Source organism: Gadus macrocephalus, chromosome 4 (assembly GCF_031168955.1).
Source record: "Gadus macrocephalus chromosome 4, ASM3116895v1".
NCBI classification, from domain to species: Eukaryota; Metazoa; Chordata; class Actinopteri; order Gadiformes; family Gadidae; genus Gadus; species Gadus macrocephalus.
The window spans coordinates 4,648,936-4,676,387 of NC_082385.1; the positions used below are offsets into that span (position 1 = coordinate 4,648,936).

Genomic DNA, 27,452 nt, shown 5'->3' on the forward strand with positions numbered 1-27,452 from the left:
TGGAAAATCGCAGAGGGAGGAGACATTGGGGCTGGAGAGATAGCTATGGGAGAGATGAGGCTGGAGGTCACCACAAAGGAAGGGGACATTGGGGCTGGAGAGATAGCTATGGGAGAGATGAGGCTGGGGGTCACCACAAAGGGAGGGGACATTGGGGCTGGAGAGATAGCTATGGGAGAGATGAGGCTGGGGGTCATCGTAGTAATGCAGAGGAGGGTGGTCGTTCCTCGCCAAGCCGGCCACAGTGTTGAGGGCGTCGGGCGCATGGGTGGCAGGCGCGTTCGTGGACTCTTGAAGTGGCAGGAACCGGTTCTTCAGTGGCAGGGTTAATTTCCGTGCCTTGCTAATCCGGCTGATACATGTCTTCTTCTCAACCTGTGCTCTGATTGTGGCCTGTGCGTCAGACCATGGCAAGGTCTGTGGGCTGTCTGCTATCTGTGTGTCAGATAGTGGCAGAGTAGGAGGGGGGTGGCCGTTCCTCGCCAAGCCAGCATCAGCGATGGGGGAAGGCACAGTGTTGATGGCGTCGGGCGGGCTGTTGTCTCTCTTCAAGGTCTTCTTCTCAACCTGTGCTCTGATTGTGGCCTGTGCGTCACACCATGGAGGGGGGTGGCCGTTCCTCGCCAAGCCAGCGTCAGCGATGGGGGAAGGCACAGTGTCGATGGCGTCGGGCGGGCTGTTGTCTCTCTTCAAGGTCTGTGGGCTGTCTGCTATCTGTGTGTCAGATAGTGGCAGAGTAGATGTGTGGTGGAGGCTGTAGTCTCGCTTCTTCTCAACCTGTGCTCTGACTGTGGCCTGTGCGTCAGACCAACATAAGGGGTAACACTGTTGTTTTTATCAAATGAAACGTAAAGGGTAACACTGTCGTTTTTTATCTGTCGTCATGAAGAACCCATAAGGGGTAACACTGTCGAAATGTATCGAATAAAACATAGGGGGTAACACTGTCGTTTCTTATCAAATGAAACATGAGGGTTGACACTGTTGTTTTTTATTTGTCGTCAAGAAAAAAAACGTAAGGGGTAACTGTCGTTTTTTATCGGCCGTCACGAAATAAACATAAGGGGTAACACTGTTGTTTTTTATTGGTCGTCATGAAAAAAACACAAGGGGTAACACTGTTGTTTTTTATTCGTCGTCATGAAAAGAAACATAAGGGTTTTTGTCAAATAAAATATAAGGGGTAACAGTGTCGTATTTTATTGGTCGTCATGAAAAAAAACATGAGGGAAATAATAGAAATACACACATACATTTTAATGTCATGTATATCCTCTTTATTGATGATTGATTATTGTGTATTTTCATCGCCGCAGTGGTGTGCACTCTGCCTAACCCACTGAAAACCGCGGCTCAATTTCTGAGGAAAACACAATATCTTTAATTTTAAACGTAATGCTATCATGTCTATTGAACTGCCATATATAATCACAGACATAATGAAATAAAAATTGGGAAGTGGAGAGAGCTGTGAGCTAACCCCCTGGAGACCGGGGTTCAAGTCCGGTTGATGTCCTCTGTTGGAAGTCTCTTATTTCTATTTCATGCGAATTATAAAGTCAAGTATAACCATTGTGATAACATTTTTCGGTGTCTTGATGGTGCATTGATAAGTTCGGAGGTTAACACTCTAAACGGCTCAGGTTCGGATCCCCGCAAAAACGTCGACTGGGGTACCACTGTTGGTCATTATTGGCCAACATGGAAAAAACATGAAGGGTAACTCTGTCGTTTTTTATCGGCCGTCATGAAATGAACATAAGGGGTAACACTGTCGATATTTATCAAATAAAACATAGGGGGTAACACTGTTGTTTTTCTTTGGTCGTCATGAAAAAAAACACAAGGGGTAACACTGTCGTTTTTATCAAATGAAACATGTGGGGTAACACTGTCGATATTTATCAAATAAAACATAGGGGGTAACACTGTCCTTTTTTATCGGTCGTCATGAAAAAAACATAAGGGGTAACACTGTCGATATTTATCCATTAAAACATAGGGGGTAACATTGTCGTTTTTATCGAATGAAACATGAGGGGTGACACTGTTGTTTTTTATTGGTCGTCATGAAAAAAAACATAAGGGGTAACACTGTTGTTTTTTTATTGGTCGTCGTGAAAAAAAAAATAAGGGGTAACACTGTTGTTTTTTATTGGTCGTCATGAAAAAAAACATAAGGGGTAGCACTGTCGTTTTTTATTGGTCGTCATGAAAAAAAACATATGGGGTAACACTAGTTTTTTATTGGTCGTCAAGAAAAAAAACATAAGGGGTAACACTTGTTTTTTTTTTTATTGGTCGTCATGAAAAAAAACACAAGGGGTAACACTGCTGTTTTTTATTGGTCGTCATGAAAAAAACATAAGGGGCAACACTGTCGTTTTTTATTGGTCGTCATGAAAAAATATAGAAGGGGTAACACTGTTGTTTTTCTTCAGTCATCATGGGAAAATAATATAAGGGGTAACACTGTCGTTTTTATCAAAAGATACGTAAAGGGTAACACTGTCTTTCTTTATCTGTCGTCATGAAAAACCCATAAGGGGTAACACTGTCGAAATGTATTGAATAAAACATAGGGGGCAACACTGTCGTTTTTATCAAATGAAACATGAGGGGTGACACTATTGTTTTTTATTGGTCGTCATGAAAAAAAACATAAGGGGTAGCACTGTCGTTTTTTATCGGTCGTCATGAAAAAAAACATTCTTTAAAACATTCTTTACAAAAGTTGGCACTGTTGTTTTTTATTGGTCGTCATGAAAAAATAAATAAGGGGTAACACTGTTGTTTTTTATTGGTCGTCATGAAAGAAAACATAAGGGATAACACTGTGGTTTTTTTATTGGTCGTCATGAATAAAAACATAAGGGGTAACACTGTTGTTTTTTATTGGTCGTCATGAAAAAAAACGTAAGGGGTAACACTGTTGTTTTTTTATTGGTCGTCGTGATTAAAAAAAAAAAAGGGGTAACACTGTTCTTTTTTATTGGTCGTCATGAAAAAATAAATAAGGGGTAACACTGTTGTTTTTTATTGGTCGTCATGAAAGAAAACATAAGGGGTAACACTGTTGTTTTTTTATTGGTCGTCATGAAAAAATAAATAAGGGGTAACACTGTTGTTTTTTATTGGTCGTCATGAAAGAAAACATAAGGGGTAACACTGTTGTTTTTTTATTGGTCGTCATGAATAAAAACATAAGGGGTAACACTGTTGTTTTTTATTGGTCGTCATGAAAAAAAACATAAGGGGTAACACTGTTGTCTTTGTCAAATAAAACATAAGGGGTAACACTGTTGTTTTTATCAAAAGATACGTAAAGGGTAACACTGTCGTTCTTTATCTGTCGTCATGAAAAACCCATAAGGGGTAACACTGTCAAAATGTGTCGAATAAAACATAGGGGGTAACACTGTCATTTTTATCAAATGAAACATAAGGGGTAACCCTGTCGTTTTTTATTGGTCGTCATGAAAAAAAACATGTTTTTTTTTATTGGTCGTCATGAAAAAAAACATAAGGGGTAACACTGTCGTTTTTTATTGGTCGTCATGAAAAAAACATAAGGGGTATGCTGTATGTGTACACCAAACCCTGATTCATTTATTTTCTAAAGGAAAATAAAAGAAAGAAAATTCAACAGTTTTGCCTCCGTCTCCCTGATGCTTGACCATCGTTACACAAGTCACATAAGAAATTAAATCGTTTTACTTAGCTTCGACTCTTGCAACAGGATAAATCGTGGCTCTTTCTCCAAGAGTAGTTGCTGAGCTCTCATTTACCGAGAAGCAGCAGCACAGTGTTTGGGTTAGCCGTTCTAAGTTACCCGTGTAGAACGTTGCGACAAATTAGTTCCATGAAATCAGTAAATCATAGTTATTTTATTTGGTCATCACGGGGGGCCACAGGGGGGGCCAGGGACATGTCTAAAGGGGCACTGGCCCCTGTAGGCCCCCGTGTAGAATCGCCATAAATGGCCCGTGTTGTAGCAATGTTCACTACCATGATAAAAGCATCCTGCAAATTCGTAGGCTGTGTTTGTACTCGGGACATATCCGTCTATAGGAAGAATGGTCCATATTGAACCTCACCATGATTGAGAGCATGGTGAATCTCCACAATCCAAACCAAAACTCCAGGCAGGTTGTCAGCCCGACATCTAGCCCAGAGTGCCCTCCATTTAAATAAATAAATTAGAATCAGTTAAGTTACTATCTATTGCTTAATAAGGTTACAATATGGTGATTTAGCTTATGGCGCACTTGTTGGTTCCCCACATGTGTAAGATAATGTAATAATTGCAAAGCAAACAATTTCCGTTCCCTCTTTCTTCATTTGTCACGTGAAGTCGTTCCCCATTTTGTTATACTTTGCACAGGGGCGTTGCGAGGTAGTGTGGGGGCCCCAAGCAAGAATTCTTAGGGAGCGATTGTTGACGGGGGACGGGGGGGGGGGGGGGGGGGGGTGAAGACGTGGCCGATAGATGAACTTTTATTTTTTTATTTTTTTGGGGGGGCCTTTTGGGGGCCCTAGTAGTGGCCCGGGGCCCCAAGCAATTGCCTGGTATGCCTAATGGGACGCGGCGCCTCTGACTTTGCATCATCGGCAGTACGTTTTTTTCTTTTTTTAATATCAAAATTGGTGTGGAATGAATAGAACCGGCTCCCGAAACAGGTCTGATCTGATCAGGGGTCAGTCTTTAGAGCCCTGGGCCGTTTGGTTGTTTAGATGGGAGAATGTCGTTTGGTTTGCGGCTGGGAGGTCAAACGCGCTTATCTGGAAGACACACGCACGCGCGCACTCACACGCACTTCGATGTATCCCATGTGTTATAGTATTTTCCATGCACTGTTACGATCGTACTGCAGTTTGCATGTTTTACAGAAAGTTTATTAATACTTTTCTTATGATCTTGGGTTTCTACATGCTAAGGCTAACGTGACTAGCCGTAAACTCCGCTAGCCATGTCCATGCTTTTAAAGTACTGTTTGATCTATCATGCATGGATTGAACTGTTTAGTTAGACATGCATTGAAAGTAATATTACTCTCTTTCTACCATGTGTGTATGTTGAACCTCAGTATAACTTCAGTATATGTTTGAGACGACAGCGAATGGGGTGTTCGTGTTTTTGTTACACAGGAGGTGCTGCTGGGTCTGGTGGACCCATTGCCTTTTAATTCAACATACTCAAGCTTTTTTTTTTAAATACTCACCAGATGGTTACTTCATCCCAATTGCAAGTAATATAAACAACACATATGTTAAATGTGTTCACTTTACCTTTGTTAAATCACATTTATGAATAGAGGTGCCACTCGTTTTTGTTTCTTTTTGCATTAAAATGCAACAAAATAAGGAAATGCCTCATAAAACAGGCATAACTGGGAAATAATCAACATCATTAGAAATTGAAACATACTCAATAACATCTGTCTGAACAACACATTAAAGCCTTTGAACACGGCCATTATACGTATATCAGACTATACCACACATGAGGGGCAGAGTCTCACTGTGTGTGTATTGCATATGTATTTTTTGCACTGGTTGCATGTATATTGTGTTTTTCTGTCCATCATGGGTCCACACACTTCACAGCTTTTCTTTTTGGCTGACGGGCTGGTCCGCTGCTTGCGGGTTGTTCCTGGGGCTGGCTGCTTGCGGGTTGTTCCTGGGCCTGGCTGCTCGCGGGTTGTTCCTGGGGCTGGCTGCTCGCGGGTTGTTCCTGGGGCTGGCTGCTTGCGGGTTGGTCCTGGGGTTGGCTGCTCGCGGGTTGGTCCTGGGGTTGGCTGCTCGCGGGCTGGTCCTGGCTGCTCGCGGGATGGTCCTGGGGCTGGCTGCTTGCGGGTTGTTCCTGGGGCTGGCTGCTTGCGGGTTGGTCCTGGGGTTGGCTGCTCGCGGGTTGGTCCTGGGGTTGGCTGCTCGCGGGCTGGTCCTGGCTGCCCACGGGATGGTCCTGGGGCTGGCTGCTTGCGGGCTGGTCCTGCCTGCTCACGGGATGGTCCTGGGGCTTGCTGCTCGCAGGCTTGTCCTGGCTGCTGAAGGGCTAGTCCTGAGGCTCTTTTACGTTTCGGAGCTGGCTGATGCTCATCCTCCTCTTCAAACTCTGAAATGTTATCCTCACTTTCCGAAACTATTTCCTCTGCATCACCATCAAAACCCTCTTTCTCTTCAAATATCAGCTGTAAGGCAGTCTGAACAGAGAATTGCTTTGCCATCTTGATCAGTTGTGGTACGGAACCACGCTGACAGAGCTTTTTTATAGTGTCAGGTCCCCAAGCTTGATAGTGTTGGGGGCTCCAATTTTGCAACCTTGTGCGGGAACAGTGGGTGCACACTGTGGGTGCTCACACCAAGGGCCCATTCACCTGCTTTACTCTTTCCCCCTCTCTCTCACACACACACACACACACACACACACACACACACACACACACACACACACACACACAGAGAGGAAGAAGGGAAAATGAGGGTGCACAGAACCTATGATTTCCACACTTACACTAGCTCCGGGTCCACTGGACCCGAACACCCTGTGTGTAATATAAATGTGATGGGGGGGTATACAGGGGGGGGTCATTGAAAATGTTTTCTGATTCATGTTCCTCACAGAAAATGAGCCAAAGCCAATGAATCTTAGTTCAAAATAATAATTATTTGTATCACTTTTATAAAGCTAAAAACTGAAAACGGGTCCCACAGACCCGAACACCTTATAAGGGTTAAGCGAGTACTCCCGAACGTTAATTAGCTATTGTTCCATGTCCAGAAATTCTGTCTGGTGTGCCTCGCTGGCTAGCAGGCGCTGATAGTGTATAATGGGATATTGACGTGGTATATGTTGCCTATATGTAAAGCAATGCATTCTTTATATTTTGCTTGTGCAGATGCTGTATGTGTACACCAAATCCTTATGGCAATGTTTTGATTTATTTTCTAAAGGTATGTGCCTCCAAAATGTAAATAGGTTTTAATAAAGTGCTGTAACTGCACTTAGACTACAGTTATGCCCATTCATGGGAAGTTAAATGTTTTGTATGCATTTTCTATTACTGAAGTAATCATCGGAGAGGCCTATGCTTTTGATCTGATGCTGGATGTGTACACCAAATCCTGATGGCAATGTTTTGATTTATTTTCTAAAGGAAAGTAAAAGAGAGACAATTCAACAGTTTCGCCTCCGTCTCCCTGATGCTTGACCATCGTTACACAAGTCACTTATGGGGGGTTTACACCTACCCGATAGTGGGCCCCGATGGTGCCCGATGGCTTAATCAGCAGCTATCGTTATAACATCGGCAAATAGCGTGGTTGCATCGGGAAACACCGTTACTCTTCCCGGGAACATCGTTAGACAACGGGAAGAAACGGGAAGAAATGCTCAATGATCGGGCAACATCGGCAAAGAACGAACATGTTTGTTAATTTTGGGTCTATCGGGGTAGAATCGGTTACCAGGTGTTACTATGGGCTAATTAAGCAATAGATCACGCCAGGCTGTGGTATGTGCTCATTATACCACTGTTAAGGGGCGTTGTCCGGCCCTGACGCGCAGCGGAGGGCCGGCGACCCCCTTCACAGTGGTATAATGAGCACATGCCACTGACTGAAGTGATCTATTGCTTTTATACAACGGTTACTGTTATGGCGAAACGAAAGTCATAGACACACTACATTTAAAAAGAAAGCAAGAAAGTCAAAATAGCCGTTTTATTAAAGAATACAAAAAAGTAGTCCCTCCTGGCTGCCGCTATGCATCGACGGTCGCTATGCAACACACTTTAGCGTCCCTCCGAGAGAAGGCTCCGCTAGAGCGGTTCGCCGGCAATTTATCCTATGGAGCAGATTACTCGCCGTGTGCCTTAGCTTTCGTTAGTCTCTCCATCGCCTCGCTCACTCCCGGAGTAACAACATTTACACCCTCTCCCATCATCCAACATATGTTTTACTTTGTAACTGTTTCTACTTCCAGGCGCGGAGTGATATGCAAACTTTCACAAAATGATCGGGCGTCATTGCAGTTATGTATCCGCTCATTATACAACAGTTGGGAACCAATCAGATCGCTGGATTTAGGTCCCCCGTTGTATAATCGGCTATAATCGGGAATAGAACGGGAGTATAACGTAAGACATCGCAAGTCGTTCGGGAATTTTCCTGGGCACATCGGCTATATTCGTTAATCTTCCGCGCTTTATCGTGTTTTATCGTCTTTATATCAGCAACCTCAACACACGAAAGACCCTCGAGAACCCTCGACAAATAACGATTGTGAGTGACCAGATTGCGTTAAGGAAGACCCTCAATCTGCCACTTGGGTATAAATAGGGGGTGATGGATGGATGTCCTACTTTTATAATTACAGGGGTACTTCGCCCATTTAGAACCGGCGTTCTATTATTATAAAATCGCTATTGTAATATAAATAAATATATAAATAAATATCAGTCTAAACCAGTCTCCCCTTTGCCTTCTACCGAAATGACGCCAAATGAAGCCAAACGCACTTCGGGTGTCTTCCCTGGCATAAATCGTTATGTTATCGTTATAACATCGGGTATGTGTAAATGCTACCCCGATAAATTGACCCGATCATAAATCTTTAGCCCGATGTCACCCGAATCACCCCGACTTCCACATCGGTGGTCCATCGGCCATTAGCGGCCATTAGCAGGATGGTGTAAACGGGGCATTAAGAAATGAAATCGTTTTACTTAGCTTCGACTCACAACAGGAGAAATCGTGGCTCTTTCTCCAAGAGTTGTCGCTGAGCTCTCATTTACCGAGAAGCAGCAGCACAGTGTTTGGGTTAGCCGCTCTAAGTTACCCGTGTAGAACGTAAGTTAGTTCCGTGAAATCAGTAAAATCATAGTTATTTTATTTGGTCATCACGGGGGGCCACAGGGGGGGCCAGGGACATGTCTAAAGGGGCACTGGCCCCTGTAGGCCCCCGTGTAGAATCGCCATAAATGGCCCGTGTTGTAGCAATGTTCACTACCATGATAAAAGCATCCTGCAAATTCGTAGGCTGTGTTTGTACTCGGGACATATCCGTCTATAGGAAGAATGGTCCATATTGAACCTCACCATGATTGAGAGCATGGTGAATCTCCACAATCCAAACCAAAACTCCAGGCAGGTTGTCAGCCTGACATCTAGCCCAGAGTGCCCTCCATTTAAATAAATAAATTAGAATCAGTTAAGTTACTATCTATTGCTTAATAAGGTTACAAAATTGTGATTTAGCTTATGGCGCACTTGTTGGTTCCCCACATGTGTAAGATAATGTAATAATTGCAAAGCAAACGATTTCCGTTCCCTCTTTCTTTATTTGTCACGTGAAGTCGATCCCCATTTGTTATACTTTTCCATCATCGCCAGTAAGTTTTTTTCTTTTTTAATAACAAAATTAATTCATATATATACATCATATATATATTTCTGCACACATCATATATATAATTATATATATTAAATAAATATAAAGAGAAAAGTCGACTCTCTCTAGCTTTCAATTAAATCCTGTTATTTGTTAGTTTTAATCCGACTGTACATTACTTTGAAAGGATGAACCTCAGTTTTGTGATTTAGACCTCACTTGGCCTCACTCCCAGAGGTCCACGGTGCAATGTTTTTTTTTCACCACTGGGATGCTGATGGCGTTTCCCGCCTACATTTCTTCCTTTGGCGGCCCTCAGTCATATTTTGGGTTCCTAAATTGGCCCTCAGCTGTCAAAACTTTGAGAACCCCTGCTGTAGACAGATGATGCACTGACTTAGATCACCACATTTTGTCTCGGTTTGGTTCAATGCCACATTAAAGTATACCGCATGGAGCAAGCCTTTTTCGTGATCGTGTGAATGTAATGTGTTATTGGGGCTGTTTCACCAACAGGCGAGATTCATCCACCTAACGAAACGAAACGGACCATTGTTACATTCTACTACATTCTATACAGATAATCCACATTCATCCAGGTGAAGTCATCATGTGGTGTGGAATGAATAGAACCGGCTCCAGAAACAGGTCTGATCTGATCAGGGGTCAGTCTTTAGAGCCCTGGGCCGTTTGATTGTTTGGTCGTTTAGATGGGAGAATGTCGTTTGGTTTGCGGCTGCGAGGTCAAACGCGCTTATCTGGAAGACACACACTCATCTGTGACACGCACTCACACGCACGCACTCGCACACACACACGCACACACACAAACACAAACACTCTCTTACACACACACACAGCCACAGAAAATGTTGATACACGAGCATTTTAAATTAAACGCTTAAATTCTTCCAGCCCTTCCCTAATCAAAAGTAGAACAGATTGGGCAACGTCCAATCTGGCAACACAGGGGAGTTAAAGGGGTAGTTCGGAATTTTGGACATAGGGCCTGATTCCCAAGTGAGCATTGGTATTCTATATCACTGGAGACAGTTTTCAACACATTTCATACAGTCCTTCTAGTTGCAGTTTGCTCGTGCTAGGCTAGCGCAAGTCAACGGGCAATGCTAGCCTGCTATTAAAAACAGTCTTACCCACTCCACAGTACACCCGAGGTAAATCAATTATAACGACAGACTATAAATCTAAATGTCTGTTTATAGAATAATGTTAGAAATAAAACCAACCTTGCATTGCATTGCATTTTGAGGGAATTGCGGGGTCTCAGCAGCAGTGTTTATATTCCTGTACGTAGGCTACGGCAGCGGCGGACTGATACCTAGGTTACCTGCCGCTGTCATTGCTACAAACGCAGAGTACAGTGAACGAAGGAATTCTATAAGCGTATTCAATTAACAAGATATGCCCACGTTTGGAGGAGTTAGCGATGCATCTGCTTTTGAAGACGATTATGAGGAATTTGTTGTATCCAACGAACCGTACATGTACGAGCCGGTGTTTTGATGTCCAAGCCAGCAGCAACAAGCCACAGTTGAGTCCTTTCTGGATCTCGCACTGGAAATTGGTGGAAACTTTGTGGTGCCCATCTGTACCGTTTATTTCTACAATTTCTAAAAGCACACTTAACCATCATGTTGCCTAGTCGTTCAATTGCGCTTCTGTCCCACGCTTCTCTGTTTACGTTGTTCTGTCGTGATTCGGTTACAAACCTAACCAGCGCATAGTAGAATTCCGCTTCTGCTGAGAAAGTAGTCCCTCGATGATTCATGCGATGCAAGGTTAGTCTTATTTCTAACATTATTCTATCAACAGACATTTAAATCTATAGTCTGGCGTTATAATTGATTTACCTCGGGTGTACTGTGGAGTGGGTAAGACTGTTTTTAATAGCAGGCTAGCATTGCCCGTTGACTTGCGCTAGCCTAGCACGAGCAAACTCTGCAACTAGAAGGACTGTATGAAATGTGTTGAAAACTGTCTCCAGTGATATAGAATACCAATGCTCACTTGGGAATCAGGCCCTATGTCCAAAATTCCAAACTACCCCTTTAAGTTGCTGCATTCAGCTTCCGGTGGCATGTTGTCCAACGGCTCTTTATCAGTGACACTGTGTTTATCGAGGAGGCGGAGTCTGGATCAGGCCTCCTATAACAACCTCCCTCTGCACACACAGACACACTCCTGAATCACTGGTGACTTCAAGACACCGAACCCGAACCAGCTGGCAACTTCTACCCGCTGACTCCTTAACGAGCTCCACTGGTAGCTTCTGCAGCCTCCACTGGTAAGTGTTCAGAGAGAACTACTTAATGACAGATTGGCATTGTGTTATGGTTATAGTTATGTTATGTTCAGTGTTCAGGGCTTTGAAGCCAGGAGCTTCAGGTTGGGACCCCCATAACCTATAGACCAGGGGTCACCAACACAGTGGCGCCCGCAAGGACCACGTGAGGCGCCCGCAGGCCTGTTCTAAAAATAGCACTACTCATTCTTGAACAACTCTTTCCCACCTTTTTTAAGTCATTGTTGATAATTATTGTGAGAAATCATTAACATGACTTAATTAATTAACATGTCTTCACATAGATGAGTATTATTAATCATTAATAGTAATATAAAACTAGCAAATTTGTTATTTCAGAAGAGTGTATAGAACTGGGCGCCCTTCGTATGACTCAGTGCCCATGAAGTAGCTCTCAGGTTCAAAAAGGTTGGTGACCCCTGACCTAGACTAGGCCGGGACCCCCGTAACCTCTAGAGACTATCCTGCGGTGCTTGCGGCCCGTTGAGGCGAGCTTCTGGTTTGTGGATCTGTGTCCTCAGGTCCAGGATGAAGATCTGTGCTCTGCTGCTGCTGACTGTCGTGGGCCTGTCAGTGCAAACGAAGGTAAAGACAAGGTTTAGAATACGTCTAGACACTTATTATAGCGTATTTGGGGTTTTTAGGGCTGGGACACAATGTAGGGAGGAGGTAGAGGGAGTCTTCAGAACTATATGAAATTATTCTACTCACTAATGTACACTTCCCCTGTAAAAAAATTAAACATTTAACCGACTTAACCGAGAAAATAACAATAACCGCTTATGTATTCGTGTGTTGATTTGGATTGACACCTGTCCACCACTTTTGTCAAAACATCACTATTGATGCGTTGTTAAAAGGTTCAAGTTTGGTAAAGTATTTAAAGTGTTGAATCAAAGGTGTGATTAAGCTAACAGGTCGATGAAGAGAGTGTGAGAGGATTGTAAACGCCTTTATTAAATTGATCAATGTGTTTTAAATGATGAACTTTGGTTTGTTTTCTACAGGTCAAGACCAAAGGTGATAGCTACGACACCCTGGTCACCCTGCACACATCATTCTTAACCAGATTAATAATCAATATCCACCATCACCGTCCAGCGTGCTGATGTCGTGTGTGTGTGTGTGTGTGTGTGTGTGTGTGTGTGTGTGTGTGTGTGTGTGTGTGTGTGTGTGTTTTCGGTCAGTGTGTGTATGTGTTCAATCAGTGTGTGTTTGTGTTAATTCAGTTTGTGTGTGTGTTCAGTTGTGACCTCAGGGACTGACTGTTCTCAGATCAGGAGAACGTCCCCGACTGCTGCCAGCGGCGTGTATTGGATCCAGCCCCCAGGAGTGAGGATTCCTTTCCAGGTGAGAAGCAAACCCAAGTCATCATTAATGGTCACAGATACCTGCAAAATATCCCTCAGAAACCACATTCAACAAACCAACACCTCCCAGAGGGTCCCAACCAATCAGCTACCAGGATCTGGAGGACACGTCAGCTGACTCCTTCCTTCCATTCAGCTGACTCCTCCCCCAGTCAGCTGTCTCCCTCCCTCTAGTCAGCTGACTCCTCCCCCAGTCAGCAGTCTCCCTCCCTCTAGTCAGCTGACTCCTCCCCCAGTCAGCTGTCTCCCTCCCTCTAGTCAGCTGACTCCTCCCCCCAGTCAGCTGACTCCTCCCCTCCTGTGTAACTCCTCCCCTCCTCCAGGTGTACTGTGAGATGCTGGCGGGCGGGGGCTGGACGGTGTTCCAGAGACGAACGGGCAGCACTCTGTCCTTCAGCCGGAACTGGGCGGCGTACCGGATGGGCTTCGGACAACCAGGAAGTGAGTGGGAAGTGAGTGGGAGGGTGTGGGAGGGGCCTGCTGGATGTTTAGCAGCGTCCAGTGCGAGATCATTTGCACAGTGTTACGTCACGATTGTGGGGTTAGACATCCCTGGGTGGAACCAAGGTGATAGGAGCCCAGGTGATAGGAGACGAGGTGATGGGAAGCAAGGCGATAGGAACCCAGGTATGAGGAACCAAGGTGATAGGAGCCGAGGCAATAGGAACCAAGGCGTTAGGAGACGAGGTGATCGGAGCCCAGGCGTTAGGTGACGAGGTGATAGGAGCTGAGGTGATAGGAACCCAGGTGATAGGAAGCAAGGTGCTTGGAGGCGTGCTAGCGATGTGTGTTGCTGTGCTCAGAGGACCAGTGGCTGGGCCTGGAGAGGGTCTACTCCCTGACCAGGACCCCCGGGACCAGGTGGGTGCTGAAGGTGGACCTCTGGGACCACGAGGGAGGGACCGCCTACGCCCGGTACAGTGACTTCCGGCTGGCCGATGAGCAGCAGGCGTACAGGCTGACAGTCGGAAGTTTCCAAGGGAACGCAGGTATGGCTCCGCCCACATCAACACAATCCAACCAATATATGAGCCAGACACACTGTGGCTCGAACCAATGGAGATCCTATTGACCGAGCAGGGTTACCCCCCCCCCCCCCACACACACACACACACTGTTCTTAACAATTGATTGGGTTCTAAACCCAGATAGAGTTAGGTTTTATACCCGTGTTGGGTTTGGTTCCATACCCGTGTAGGGTTGGGTTCTATAACCATGTAGGGTTGGGTTCCATACCCGTTTAGGGAAGGGTTCTATACCCATGTTGGGTTGAGTTCTATAGCCGTGTTGGGTTGGGTTCTATAGCCGTGCAGGGTTGGGTTCTATACCCGTGTAGGGTTGGGTTCTATACCCGTGTAGGGTTTGGTTCTATACCTGTGTAGGGTCGGGTTCCATACCCGTGTCTTGCTGGTAACCCCCTCTGTTGCCTTCCAAAGGGAATGCGATCAAAGGCGGGTATGCGGGCATCGACCAGAACGGTTCTAGGTTCAGCACCATGGACCGGGACAACGACAGCTGCAACCCCTGCCTCTACGATGACATCGCGCAGTACCACTGCGCGAGGGATAAGCAGGACGGCTGGTGGTTCAGCCGATGTGACTCCACCTCCCTCAACGGAGAGTGGCACCCCAAGGGCGAAAACGTGTTACGGAGCTCGGGGCTCCACTGGAAGACCTGGAAGATATCGTACTCCGTCAGCGCCTCGCGCATGATGATCAAGTCCCTGTAGAGGAGTGCTGCTCAAGTGGGTACACATGCCCTTATGGGTACTTCCGAGTACTGATGAGTTAAATAAAAGTTTAATTTAAAAGGGTCTCTTTTATTTATTTTTTATCCAGAATTTTCATTTCAATTCTGAAAGCTGGATAGAAAATAAAAAAAATATGATAAGTCGTAAATGTTAAAAAAAATAAAAATCCATGAAAAATAAACCGCATCCAGAAACACCAAAATGTTGTAATGTGATTCACATCTACATGATCCTCCCCTGGCGTTGGGCTTCCTTTCGAGGTGAGAAACGAGCCATTAGCAGGCACTGTAGGACCCGTTTAGTTCCTGCATTGTGCTGGGACTCGCTGTCTCTATGATCGTTCCAGTCAATAAAACACTCTGCTTCACCAATCCCTTTATTCTTCGTCAGGCTCACACGTTTCATTTTATATTCCTCATTCCTTCACCATAATAATGATATTGCGTAGTTAAATAAAAAAAATTGCAAATCTTTCATCAAAATATAATGACACGTTTGACATGTTTATATAAAGAACCAGATTACAAAAGCACATTTTTAAAATGTCACATTAATATAGCTTAAAAACCCTTTGGATATACTGTCAATCCAAAACTCAACAAACAGAAACAAAGATTATTATGTCAACACATAATAATTAGGCAAAAGCTAAAGAATAAAACGTTGATTGCTGGAGCAGTAATTAAATATGCTGTCGGTGAGAGATTTGAGAGGCGTAACTTGAGTGCATAGGCCCCATGCTTGGTTTGAGGATTCCAAATTGCCTGTCTATCAAAGGTGTGTGAAGGCAACGCTTCTCTTTGGTGGAAAAGGGAGTGATGTTTTTATCTATTTAAATCATTCAATTATCTTTTAAATCTCGCCTTATTTTGCTCTCTCTCGTTACAACTCTCAATTCTTACCTACAGCATCTTAAGAAGTAGTTAAAGTTAAATCAGTGAACAACCTCAGGATTATTTAACCACGCTTCGAGTTCCGCAGAGTGCCTTGGTCGACTTCCTTTCTTGTGACGCAGAACTACCAGGCAGGGCGTGTTGTCGGCTATTAAAAGGATCAAATGATATGATATTTATTACCCTGACGATAAACGAGATTTCACACATTTTGACCAAATATTTATCTAATATATATGTAAAATATTAATTACTCATTTATATTACTCACCGTAGTGCAGGACTTTAATCATTCATATCTGGAAAGAAAACCAAAAATTATGAAACTAACTTCATCTGAAAGTGGGCGTAAAAAAGGGGATGAAAGTGGATGAAAGTGGATGTTACGTGATCGGCAATGACGACAGAAGACCATAAACGGAACTCACCCCAGGCGTGTTGTGAGATCCTCCCCATATTGTTGACCCTGCAGGCATAGTGGGCCCCCTCCCTGGGAATGAAGGACACCCTCTTTGTCAGATGGTACTGCCACTGCGTCTCGAACATCAGGTCGCTCTGCACCGCCCCGGGGATCACGACCCCGTTCTCTAGAAGGTCCACTTCCACCTCCGGTGGCTGGAAATTGTTCAGGTAGCAGATCAGGCTGTTTCCCTTCCCGGGGTCCGCAGGCTCCCGGCTGTACACCTGGACCTTGGGGGGAGCTGGAAGGAAGACATTAGTTAGAGATTATCCTTGCAATGCTATACTTTTTAAATTATTAATATGCTTACATTCTTCCTTTTTTTTGTCCATATTTAATGCTGGCTTCTAGATTTTATCCCTGCACTGCTGAACGTACTTATTTGCACTACCATCATGACACACATTCTCCAAGAGCACCATAGCATATATTTTATCATCTATATTATCCATGTGGATATTTTTATTTTATTTTATCAGTGTTAATGTTGTATTGTGTATGCTGTGTGTGACGTGTTCAAGCTACTGTTACCTTGAATTTTCCCTTGGGATCTCTCGAACACAGGAGAGAATTCAGTTTATATTGGAAATGGGCGAAATGGTAAATAAGCCACACCTACAGGGTATATTCCATGTAGGCCATATGGCGAAGTTTAGACGGCCACGCCTACAATCATAAAACTAATATCGTTTTAATTTGCCCAGGCAAACCTTTGGTGGCCATGTTTGTAGTGTTTAACTTATCTACAACCAATAAAAACTAATACGGTGTTGTCCACTATGTGGAGAAGAAACCATTCACAATTGGTGTAAGCTTGAAACATGTCATCAAAATGAAGCAAATCAACTGCCTCCTGCAGCGACCAGGCCCTAAAGCTCTGTTGAAGGGAAACCAAACTCTGAACTCTGATGCTAACCGTAAGTGTTTGGAACAAAGTGGTCCTTACCCCTATAGACCGGTCACTGGGGTCTGAGGTTTAGAGTTTGGTTTCTCTTTAGATGTGTTGTCCTGTGACTTCCTGGTGCTACTTACTGTATGTCACGTTCATCGCTTTAGGGACCCAGAAAACGAGTTTGTAGAAAAATAGATTTGGTATTTCTGTTTGAGTGCAAACACACTTGACTGCAAGGTGAGGGGATTAACATTTTTCATACCCGATGTTGGAGTACCTCTGTTCCTAAATTGTAATTTCATATTTTTTGTTGTCAAACTTAATAAAAGCATTTCTTATCAAACATGATTTATTATTAACACACTTGGGCCCTGCTTTTTAGAGCATTTTCGCTTTCACTTTAACGCTTCTACACAACCCGTACCAGGAGAATGAAGACGATTTGAATCTCGACAGACGTAGTGAATCATGTTTGATAGAAACTCATTCTTCAGTGTTAGCTTGATGACCTCTGACCCCCACGGTTGCGAGTGGGGGGCGTGGCCTAGGTGTAGGCGGTGAACCCTAGGGGTGCTGGCGGGGGTGTACCCTAGACATGGGTCCTCAGGGGAGGGGGCGTGTCCTAGGCGTAGGCGTGCGTCCCCAGGTGCACCTTGAGGTGGTAGGACTGCCTGAAGCCCCGTCCACACTCGGGGCACAGGTAGGGCTTCTCTCCGGTGTGCGTGCGCTGGTGCCTCTTCAGCCGGTTGGCGCTCATGAAGCTCTTGTCGCAGTCGGGGCACGCGTACGGCCGCGCCCCCGTGTGGTAGCGCACGTGGATGGTCAGGTAGCAGGACTGCGTGAAGCGCTTGCCGCAGAAGGGGCACTGGAAGGGCTTGTGGCCCGTGTGGAAGCGCTCGTGTTTCAGCAACTCGGCGTGCGAGTAGAAGCCCTTGCCGCAGTCGCAGCAGAGGAAGGGGCGCTCGCCCGAGTGCGTCAGCTCGTGGCGCGTCAGCGTGGCCTTGTACACGAAGCTCTTGTCGCACTGCGAGCAGCGGAACACGCCGTCCCGCGTGTGGCAGCGCTCGTGCTTCTTCATGTTGCGCTCGCGCTTGAAGCTCTTGCCGCAGAAGGAGCAGGCGAAGGGCTTGTCGTCGCAGTGCGTCTTGGCGTGGCTCGTCAGCCCGCCGCGGTACAGGAAGCGCTTGGGGCAGTGGGCGCAGGCGTGCGGCCGCTCCTCGCGGTGCACGCGCTGGTGGGCCGTGAGCGCCGCGCGGTACGGGAACGACTTGCCGCAGTCGCAGGTGTGGAGCGCCTCCTGCTGCTCCCCGGGGGGCGGGGCCACGCCGGAGGGCCCCGTCGGCTACGGATCGGGGGGAAAAACAAAACAAAAAGTAAGTTACAACACTGGAGGTCCACTCCGAAGAAGTACATTTGAAGGCAGAAAGGTGAACGTTATCATAGACGTGGGAGCTGCTTCACACTCCAACCTACAGAGTGCGCTGTGGTGTAATGTTGCACGTCCTGGCACTTAAAATAGTACTTAGCATTGTGTAGCATCTTATCCTAGCTCTCTTTGTTGTGTACGGGGAATGGGTTAGCCTAGCGATTGTTAGTGCTTGGCACTTGGTTCTATGAACATCCTTACTGTACCGACAGCGATGTATTGTTGTTTCTTTTGCTTCTGACAACGATAAAAGCGTCTGCTAAAGGCCCTGACGAACCCCTAAGATGGCGGCGGCGGCGGCGGCGGCCTGAGGTCCTACCGTCTCCTCGCCGTGCGTCCTGGCGTGCCGGAGCAGCGCCGACTTGGCGCTGAAGGAGCGCCCGCAGCGGGAGCAGAGGAAGGCCCCGCCCCCGGCGTCCGGGCGCCCCCCCCCGGGGTCCCGCAGCTCGGCGGGGGAGGCGGGCGGCCCGGGTCCGTGCGTGCGGCGGTGGCGCTCCAGCGACTGCTTGAAGGAGAAGCGGCGGCCGCACGCCGGGCAGAGGAAGGGCTGCTCGCCCGTGTGGACGCGGCGGTGCGACGCCAGCAGCGAGCGGAAGCGGAAGCTCTTGGCGCAGTCGGGGCAGCCAAAGCGGCCATCCCGCAGGTCGGCGGCGGGGCCGTCGTCCGCGTCGTCCTGACAACCGGGAACGCCGGGAAGAGGAGGACCTGAGAGGAGCCGCCCTCCGCACCGTCTGACAACGGTAAGATATGAAACGTTACGGTTTCACTCAAACAGCGAACCCACAAGCGGACCCCCCCCACCCCCCCCCGGGTTCCGACCCTCCTGAGGTTCCTAACTGTGACTCACCTTCACCCTCGGCCGCCACGGAACCCGGGAGGCCCTCAGTGGAACCGTACGAGTGCTCCGAGCTGCGGGGACGACAGGGAAGACACTGGGGTTACCACGGATACAGGCCCCAGCGCCACAACCCCCCCCCCCGAAACCCCCGACCGGACTGAGCCTCACCACCCGCTCCACCAGCGCCGGAGCCAGGGCCTCCACCCGTCCGCCCCCGCCTCCTGCTTCACCCGGGGGGGCGGCGGCTCCCCGCCGGAACTCTCAGGGTCCGCCGGCGCCGGCTCACAGCTCAACTTCCTGTCGTGGAGCGGGCGCGCGTCCCGGCCGCCGCTGCCAGGCGCCGTCTGAGACCGTCTCGTGTTCGCTTTGGGGCGTGGCCGTCCCGGGGGCCGTCTCGTGTTCGCTTTGGGGCGTGGCCGTCCCGGGGGCCGTCTCGTGTTCGCTTTGGGGCGTGGCCGTCCCGGGGGCCGTCTCGTGTTCGCTTTGGGGCGTGGCCGTCCCGGGGGCCGTCTCGTGTGTGTGTCTGTGGCGGTCCAGCGACTGGCGGAAGGAGAAGCAGCGGCCGCAGGCGGGGCAGCGGTGGGGGCGCTCCCGGGTGTGCACCACCCGGTGGGCGGTGAGCGACGAGGCGAAGCGGAACCGCTTCGGGCAGTCGGGGCAGACGTGGGGGCGGGCCGGGGACGCCGCCGCCTCCTCTTCCTGTTCCTGTTTCATCTCGTCGGGGAAGGCGGGGTCTTCCTCCGTCGGAGCCCCCTCCTCCTCCTCCTCCGTCTCCGTGACGACCTCCGTCTCCGTGACGACCTCCGTCTCCGTGACGACCTCCTCCACGCACTCTTCCGGCGGGTGGCCAGTGGTGCCGAGCTCCACCTCGGCGTAGTCCGTCACCATGACGACCTCGGCCGCTCCGTCGGCGAATGGGCCGTGGTCCCCGAGGCGCTGCGGTGAAGCTGATTGGCTGTGGGGCCTGGCTGGGGGCGGGCCGGCCAGGGAGGACAGGATGCAGTTGCCCATAGAGGAGGGAGGAACTGGGGAACCAATCACAGTGTCAGAGGATCCATCCACAGACAAACCCTGATTACACGAAGCTTTGACTCGTGAGGAACCTTCCTTCATTCATTCAGTGTGCTGCTTTCTCGTGGTTCTGCTGGGTTCTCACCGTGCTCCTCCAGGTGACCCGGCTGCGCGAAAGGGCCGTGACGTATTTTTGTACGCGACGCAAACAACACCTACGCAACCCACACATGGACAGAACCCACATAACAACAATGGAGGACATCGATAACATTACTATTATTAGCTGGCATGTTGAAGAAGTTGAAGAAGTGGAATATGTTGGCTGCGGCACTGCTATGGCTGTTACCAGCATGGTTGCCATGTCGCTCTCGTGACTTCGTCACACTCTCTGTATCAGTGGCCGGCCGTCTGCCGACGTCACCTTTTAGCATCGGCTCAGCTCGCTTGGAACCTAGAGCGAGGCGGTACTAGAAAAAGCAGCCACTTCAGGTACCAGATACCATGTTTTCGCGGTGGAAACGCAAAAAATGCGAGCTGAGTCGAGTCGAGTCGTGTCGAGCTGGTACCATGCAGTGGAAAAGCGGCATTAGTTCTCCTAGTCTCTGCACAGCCTGACCCCTTAGGCCTGCGCTGCCCCCAGAAACGCCAGTATTGCGAGGCAGGTAGCCATCGATGCACCGGTAGCCATTATCTCCCATTTCCCTGTCAGAAGTCCTCTGGAAGGAAGTGACGTCGTCAGTCACTCACCTGTCCGAGGTCAGGGACCGGGAGAAGCTGGGCCAGTCGGTAGAGGAGCTCTTCAAACAGGGCGAGGAGGTCCTGGTCGTAGTCCGGACCGTACGCCACTGGGAACACCTCCTGGAGGAGGAGCACAGGTCAGACAACAGCGCCTCCTGGAGGAGAGACACAGAGGAGGAGGGGGAGGTAAGATGTAGAGGAGATCTCACCCTGAAAAAGTGCTGTTTAACCTCCGGGTCTTTGAGCATCGTGTGGACCAGCTCCACAAAGTTAGCCTCCACAGGCCCCTCCTCCTCCTCCTCCTCCTCTTCCTACAACAACAATCAGGTCATCAAATGAGTTCCACCTGATTATCAATTCAGATCTTAAAACGCAAACCCCAGGAGGTATATGCACAGTATGTTAAACAGATAAAAGGCTGAACCACAGGCTAAACTAAGGAGGCGTGTGTGATGGTGGAGGAGATGGTTGTCAGTGTAGAGAGTTTGTATGGCACTCAAGAGATACACATTCCACTAAATATGTCTTGTGGAATGTTTGTTTTGAACGATGATGCGTTGTGCGTCTGATGATAAATACCATGTTGTTGTGCGCTTGTACCACAGTCGTATTGAATTAAATCCTCCGACTCGTTCCCTCCCGTGCAGAGGGCCAGGTGAGCTCACCTGTCTAGCTCTTGGGGGGTGCGGCCTAGCGACCGTATCCAGGAGTGCCCTAATCTGCTCTGGGTCCACAGGTTGGTCAGCCCGACACAGCTCCAGGATATACTGGGGGGGAGGGGGGGGGGGGGGGGGGGAGACATCAGAATAGGAGCCCCCCAGTATAGGGAGTATTTGGTATCTCAACCCTAGAATGAAAAAGCAAACCCTAAAACCCAACCCACAGGAAACTCTGACCATATAACCAGACCCTTGCCCTAAAACCAAACCCTAACCCGAACACCAAACCCTTACCCTAAAACCAAACCCTATAACCAGACCCTAGCCCTAAACCTGACCCTAAAACCAGACCCTAACCCTAAAACAAAACCCTAATCCCAAAACCAAACCCTAAAGCCAAACCCTAACCCTAAGGCCAAACCCCAACCCTTTAACCAAACCCTTTAACCAAACCCTAAGGCCAAACCCCAACCCTTTAACCAAACCCTTTAACCAAACCCTAATGCCAAACCCTAACCCAAAAACCAAACCCTGGCCCTAAAAACAAACCCTAATACTAAAATCAAACCCCATTTCTAAGAACAAACCCGAAAACCAAACCCTAGGCACGCACGAATGATTATGGGAGACCTACGTAATTTTCATAATATTGTAAATTGTCTGATATTAACATTTCAGTTGCGTTGGTAGGTATTTCATTTTCATTTACTTGTTTAGCTATGTATGACAGGGTTATGGTTAGCTATGTATGACAGTTGACAATGTTGGTGTATTACAATTCAATATTTGGGTAGGCTACTCCAACTTCGTTGCTGGTCGATATGTAAACATTTACTTTTATATAAATTATTGATTACATTCTTCGTAAAATAGTTACTTGGAAGGAATCTGTTTCTTAAAGGCACCCAGTGCAACTTTATGTAAACATTCAATGAAAAATAAACATTAAATTTCTAGTCTTTTTTACTCGTAGTAAGTTTCAATAACTCCATACCATTACATATCGACATTCAAGGAGCAAAGATGAGACGTCGTTGTGTGGTGAGAACTGATAGAAAATCGTAAACAACAACAATCGCCGGTGGGGAGAAGCCATTTTTCCATTGACTGGAAGCCTGCTTTATTTATTGTAGGTTACAAAAAATAAAGAAAATGGCGGCATTGTTGTTGTTATCGATTTTGTATCAGTTCTCACCACACAACGACGTCTCATCTTTGCTGCTTAAATGACGGTATGTAATGGTATGGAGTTATTGAAACTTACTACGTGTAAAAAATACTAGAAATTGAATGTTTATTTTTAAGCCTCGGAAGTTGCACTGGGTGCCTTTAAGCAATAACATTGAACTGAATTTTTTAGGCCTACATACGTTTACTATGTTACTATGGTATTATATGGAGCAATCTTACATATTTATGAAGTTTCCAGATCAATAAAGTTCTATCTCTTTTTATTTGAACTGCCTGTATGTCCTCTTGATTATAGTATTACAGTGTGTACCTTGGTTATCAGCTATCATAGAATGGTGTCCAAATGGCTGCATGTGTAACAAATAGGATTTGAACCAAGTGTTACAATAAAAAAAAGCTTTTATTAAAAGACCCCCCACCCCAAATTTGAACAAAGCACATTTTTTGGCTGTTTGGCTGGGGCAGAAGAGTGGAAGGGGAAACAAAGACAGGTAGCCTAAGAAGTAAGGAAAGGAATGAGAGGAAGAACAGTGAAATGAATGAACAGTGTGATAAACGCAAATGATTACCAAATGATTACCAAAAAGGTTATAATTACTGATTTATCAAATACGCAGAGAAGAGCATCGAATAAAGATTAAGGACCTGGATTATATTTTACAGTATTGAAAACTGTTGAAATTACAATTCAGAGTGGAGAAGGCTGAAGGCATTGGCCCTAAAAGTGTCAGTTTCACCCACTCTGGATTATCGCTTCAAGAGACTGTGAAATGCTTTTTAAAAAAATGTAATTTCCCCTATTGGTGAAATGAACCTTGTCTTTTAGGTATAAACCACAGCAGTTAAACCTTATTCCAGGATGCTCTACGCTGTTGCCTCCTAGCTCTACACTAACAAATGCGTTCATCACACTGTTCACCCATTTCCTAGCGTGATTTAGCTTCCCCGGATGGTCAGCCCTCCACCAGCGTCTCTCTAAGTTTTATAACAAATAATTCAATACGTGAAGATTTGGTGATAGAGGTAAAGCATCTTCTTTTAAATATTATAAGCCTTGGTTAAGTTATTCAGTTCTGTTGGATTCCAGCCCACCATGGAATATATGGCAATGAAATTGCTGATAAATTAGCTAAAAGATACTAACCTAATTAGAAGAATTTAACCTTAAGTATATATATTTTTTATTTTTATTTATTCATTTCTTTTGTTAGTTTGTTTTATTTTGTTTATTTTGTTTCGTTAGTTTGGTTTTTTCTTTGAATTTATTTGTATGATTTAAAGTATGATTTGCCAACGTCCTTGTCCTTGTCAACGTCCTTGTCACAAACTCCTGTGTAGTAGTCCAGTAGGTCGCGGTATATGGGGAAAAACTATGATCCGCCACTAAACTAGAAGAAGAAGAAGATCTCTGCATCCGGTACGTCACGGACTAGGTCACGTGTCCTGGCCACATAATGCGGAAGCAAATCGCTCCTGTATGTTGCCATGCGCCACTGAGCAGTTTGCATAGGAATGAATGGGCGGCCATTTTCCAGTCCGTGGTCCATCCTTTATTATGTCCATGGCTATACCGCCCCCTCCCTACCGCACCTTTGCGAACTGATCCGTTCCCGACCCTGCAGTGGAAACGCGGCATTAGCAACCGAAGACGCTGGGGTTGACAAGTTACCGGACTACTACCCATGCAAGTGAACGGAGCGTTCCACGGCATTGAGAAGACCCGTGTAATAAAGGCCTATAAAATGTCTGTTTATGGCATAGATTTCTCCTCAAATTGGGCCAATAAAGCAATGATAACAAAAACAAAAAAAACACAAACGCTCGATCAAAGGCCCGACCCGACAATCAAAACCCTCATTGTTTAATATGAATTGGCTAAACAAATGACCACTGTAGCATATTTAAACACAATTCAAATTGTGCAGAGAATTATTTCCATTGGTCATTCTCAGTGGCGGCTGGCGATCAAACATGTTGGTGGGGCACAGTAATAGACAGGGGGTCTTTGGAATTTAATAGATTTGATTTCCTGTATTCCGGTGCATTTTGGGGATGGCCACTACCTATTTTCCTATACATCCTGACTTGCAGGGCCTGGACAAGCTTACACTGCATATACAGACCTACTTCATGGCCATTCCACCAGCCATTGCTATTTGACCCATTGTTGTTATTCTGATATTGAGACAAATCATGATCACTGTCCTATGGCGTCCATTTTTTGTGAGTCTCAATGTCTACTTCAAATGCAGTTAGAAATATGGGACAGTTGCTTCATTTTGTTTATATGCTACAGGCCGAAAGACTAAATTAATATGTAACTTACTTGCTCCTTTTAAGTATAACATTGCCCGGGGAGTCCAATTCCTCCACTGAAAAGGGTGCTAGTTAGCGATCTATGACACTGTTGTTTTTTATTGGTCGTCATGAAAAAAAACATAAGGGGTAACACTGTTGTTTTTTCTTGGTCGTCATGAAAAAAACAAAAGGGGTAACACTGTTGATATTTAAGTCTTCGGTGGACATGAGCCCTCTAAGTCTTGCTACATTTTTAAGGTGATAATAGGCCGATTTTGTAACTGATTTGATGTGACTGTCAAAATGTAAATCTGAATCCATGATAACCCCTAGATTTCTGGCTTTGATTGAGGTTTTCAGGGACAGAGAGTGAAGGTGTTGGGTTACTTTAAGCCTTTCTGTTTTAGAACCAAATACAATTATCTCTGTTTTGTCCTCATTTAGTTGAAGGAAATTTCGGCACATCCATTCCTTCACTTGCTCAATGCACTGGCACAGCAGATCTATGGGCCGATAGTCATTTGGTGATAGCGATACATAGATTTGCATGTCATCAGCATAGCAATGATGGTCAATATTGTTATTTTGCATGATTTACCCTAGTGGGAGCATGTAGATGTTGAATAAAGAGGGTCCTAAGATCGAACCTTGTGGGACTCCACAGGTCACGTTGGTTGATTCTGATACAAAGTCGCCAATGGAAACAAAGTAGTTCCTATTTTGTAGGTAGGACCTGAACCAATTTAAGACAGTGCCTGAAAGCCCCACCCAGTTTTCTAACCTTTCCAGAAGTAATGTATGGTCTACAGTGTCGAATGCAGCACTGAGGTCAAGTAGCATTAGTATAGAGGTTTTGCCAGAGTCTGTGTTAAGACGGATGTCGTTTACAACTTTAATAAGGGCGGTCTCAGTGCTGTGTAGGGGTCGAAATCCTGATTGGAAGGTGTCATAGCAACCAGTTGATGCCAGGAAGTGATTTAGTTGCTGGAGGACAACTTTCTCAATGATTTTACTTATGAAGGGTAGATTCGATATTGGTCTTTAGTTGTTAATAATAGAGGCATCTAGGCTCCGCTTTTTTAAAAGGGGTTTAATAACTGCAGTTTTCAAAGCTTTTGGGAAATTGCCTGACTGGAGAGAGTTGTTAACTATCTGCAATATGTCTACTGCTAGGCAGTCGAAAACATTCTTAAAGAGGTTGGTAGGTATAGTATCAAGGCAACAGGTGGATGGCTTTAGTTGTGTCACAGTTTCCACAAGATTTTGAGAGTCTATAACATTAAAGTATGCCATCCTTGCCACGTAATTTTTGCCTGAACAGGGTGGTAGTCCAACATTTTTGTTTGAAGTGGAGATATTGATGGCGCGTCTGATACCTTCAATTTTATCAATATAAAAAGCTGCAAACTCATTGCATTTCTGCGTGGAATGGAGATCAGGTGGAATTTCTGTTGGGGGGTTGGTCAGTCTGTCAACAGTTGCAAATAGGGTTTTTGCATTATTAGTGTTGGTTTTAATGATATTGGAGAAAAATGTTTCTCTAGCATTTTTTAAGTCTAAATTGTAGGCACGGAGGCTCTCTTTATAGATATCATGGTGAATATGAAGTTTTGTTTTACGCCAGATGCGTTCAACCTTCCTGCATTCCTTTTTCTGTGCTGTTACAGAAGCAGCTTTTCTCCAGGGTGCCTTTTGCTTTCCAGAAATCGTTTTAACCTTATAAGGTGCAATGACATCTATGACTTTCAAAATTTTCAAATTAAAGTTTTCTACAAGATCATCAGGAGAACATGGGTTTAGAGGTGGTAGCAAGGAGATGGCCTTTTTAAAAAGTACATTAGAATCTTCATTGATATACCGTTTTTTGACAGTGTTTGATTTTGTCTGTATATCGGGAATAAAATATATATTAAAGAAAACACAAAAGTGGTCAGACAAGGAAGGATCAGTCACAGAGAGATCAGAAACATTGAGGCCCTTTGTGATAACCAGGTCTAGAGTGTACCCCTTACAATGAGTAGCCTCTTTCACATGTTGAGACAGTTCAAATGTGTCCAAAATGGCAAAAAGTTTTTTTGCATACTTGTCATTCAAATCATCAGTATGAAAATTGAAGTCACCAGTTATAACTAGACAGTCAAATTCTGTGGAGATGCTAGACAATAATTCTGTGAAGTCATCGAAAAAATTTGCAGAATATGTGGGTGGC

General features: G+C 46.0%; 2 protein-coding genes across 2 annotated transcripts; one reads left to right on the plus strand and one right to left on the minus strand.

Annotated features, from left to right (window-relative positions):
* Positions 1-11,532: 11,532 nt before the first annotated feature.
* LOC132455039 (angiopoietin-4-like) lies at positions 11,533-15,596 on the plus strand. Its single transcript, XM_060048743.1, has 7 exons — positions 11,533-11,696; positions 12,236-12,299; positions 12,722-12,734; positions 12,973-13,064; positions 13,408-13,525; positions 13,888-14,073; positions 14,521-15,596. The coding sequence occupies exons 2-7, from the start codon at positions 12,243-12,245 to the stop codon at positions 14,811-14,813; spliced, it is 759 nt and encodes a 252-aa protein (XP_059904726.1). The 5' UTR covers positions 11,533-11,696; positions 12,236-12,242; the 3' UTR covers positions 14,814-15,596.
* Positions 15,597-17,150: 1,554 nt separating this feature from the next.
* Positions 17,151-20,518, minus strand: LOC132456659 (endothelial zinc finger protein induced by tumor necrosis factor alpha-like). Its single transcript, XM_060051065.1, has 5 exons — positions 20,500-20,518; positions 19,630-20,368; positions 19,343-19,414; positions 18,825-19,236; positions 17,151-18,421 (listed from the first exon to the last, which is right to left on the minus strand). Exons 2-5 carry the CDS (start codon positions 20,352-20,354, stop codon positions 17,702-17,704), a joined length of 1,929 nt encoding a protein of 642 aa, XP_059907048.1. The 5' UTR covers positions 20,355-20,368; positions 20,500-20,518; the 3' UTR covers positions 17,151-17,701.
* Between the last annotated feature and the right edge of the window lie 6,934 nt (positions 20,519-27,452).

Coding starts and splice junctions, on each gene's coding strand:
- LOC132455039 (XM_060048743.1), top strand. CDS start 12,243: ATGAAGATCTGTGCTCTGCTGCTGCTGACTGTCGTGGGCCTGTCAGTG. Junction 13,065..13,407: donor GAGTGAGGATTCCTTTCCAG/GTGAGAAGCAAA, acceptor CCCCTCCTCCAG/GTGTACTGTGAGATGCTGGC. Junction 13,526..13,887: donor GGGCTTCGGACAACCAGGAA/GTGAGTGGGAAG, acceptor TGCTGTGCTCAG/AGGACCAGTGGCTGGGCCTG.
- LOC132456659 (XM_060051065.1), bottom strand. CDS start 20,354: ATGGGCAACTGCATCCTGTCCTCCCTGGCCGGCCCGCCCCCAGCCAGG. Junction 19,237..19,342: donor GAGGGTGAAGGTGAGTCACA/GTTAGGAACCTC, acceptor TACCGTTGTCAG/ACGGTGCGGAGGGCGGCTCC. Junction 18,422..18,824: donor GGACGCACGGCGAGGAGACG/GTAGGACCTCAG, acceptor CCCGATCCGTAG/CCGACGGGGCCCTCCGGCGT.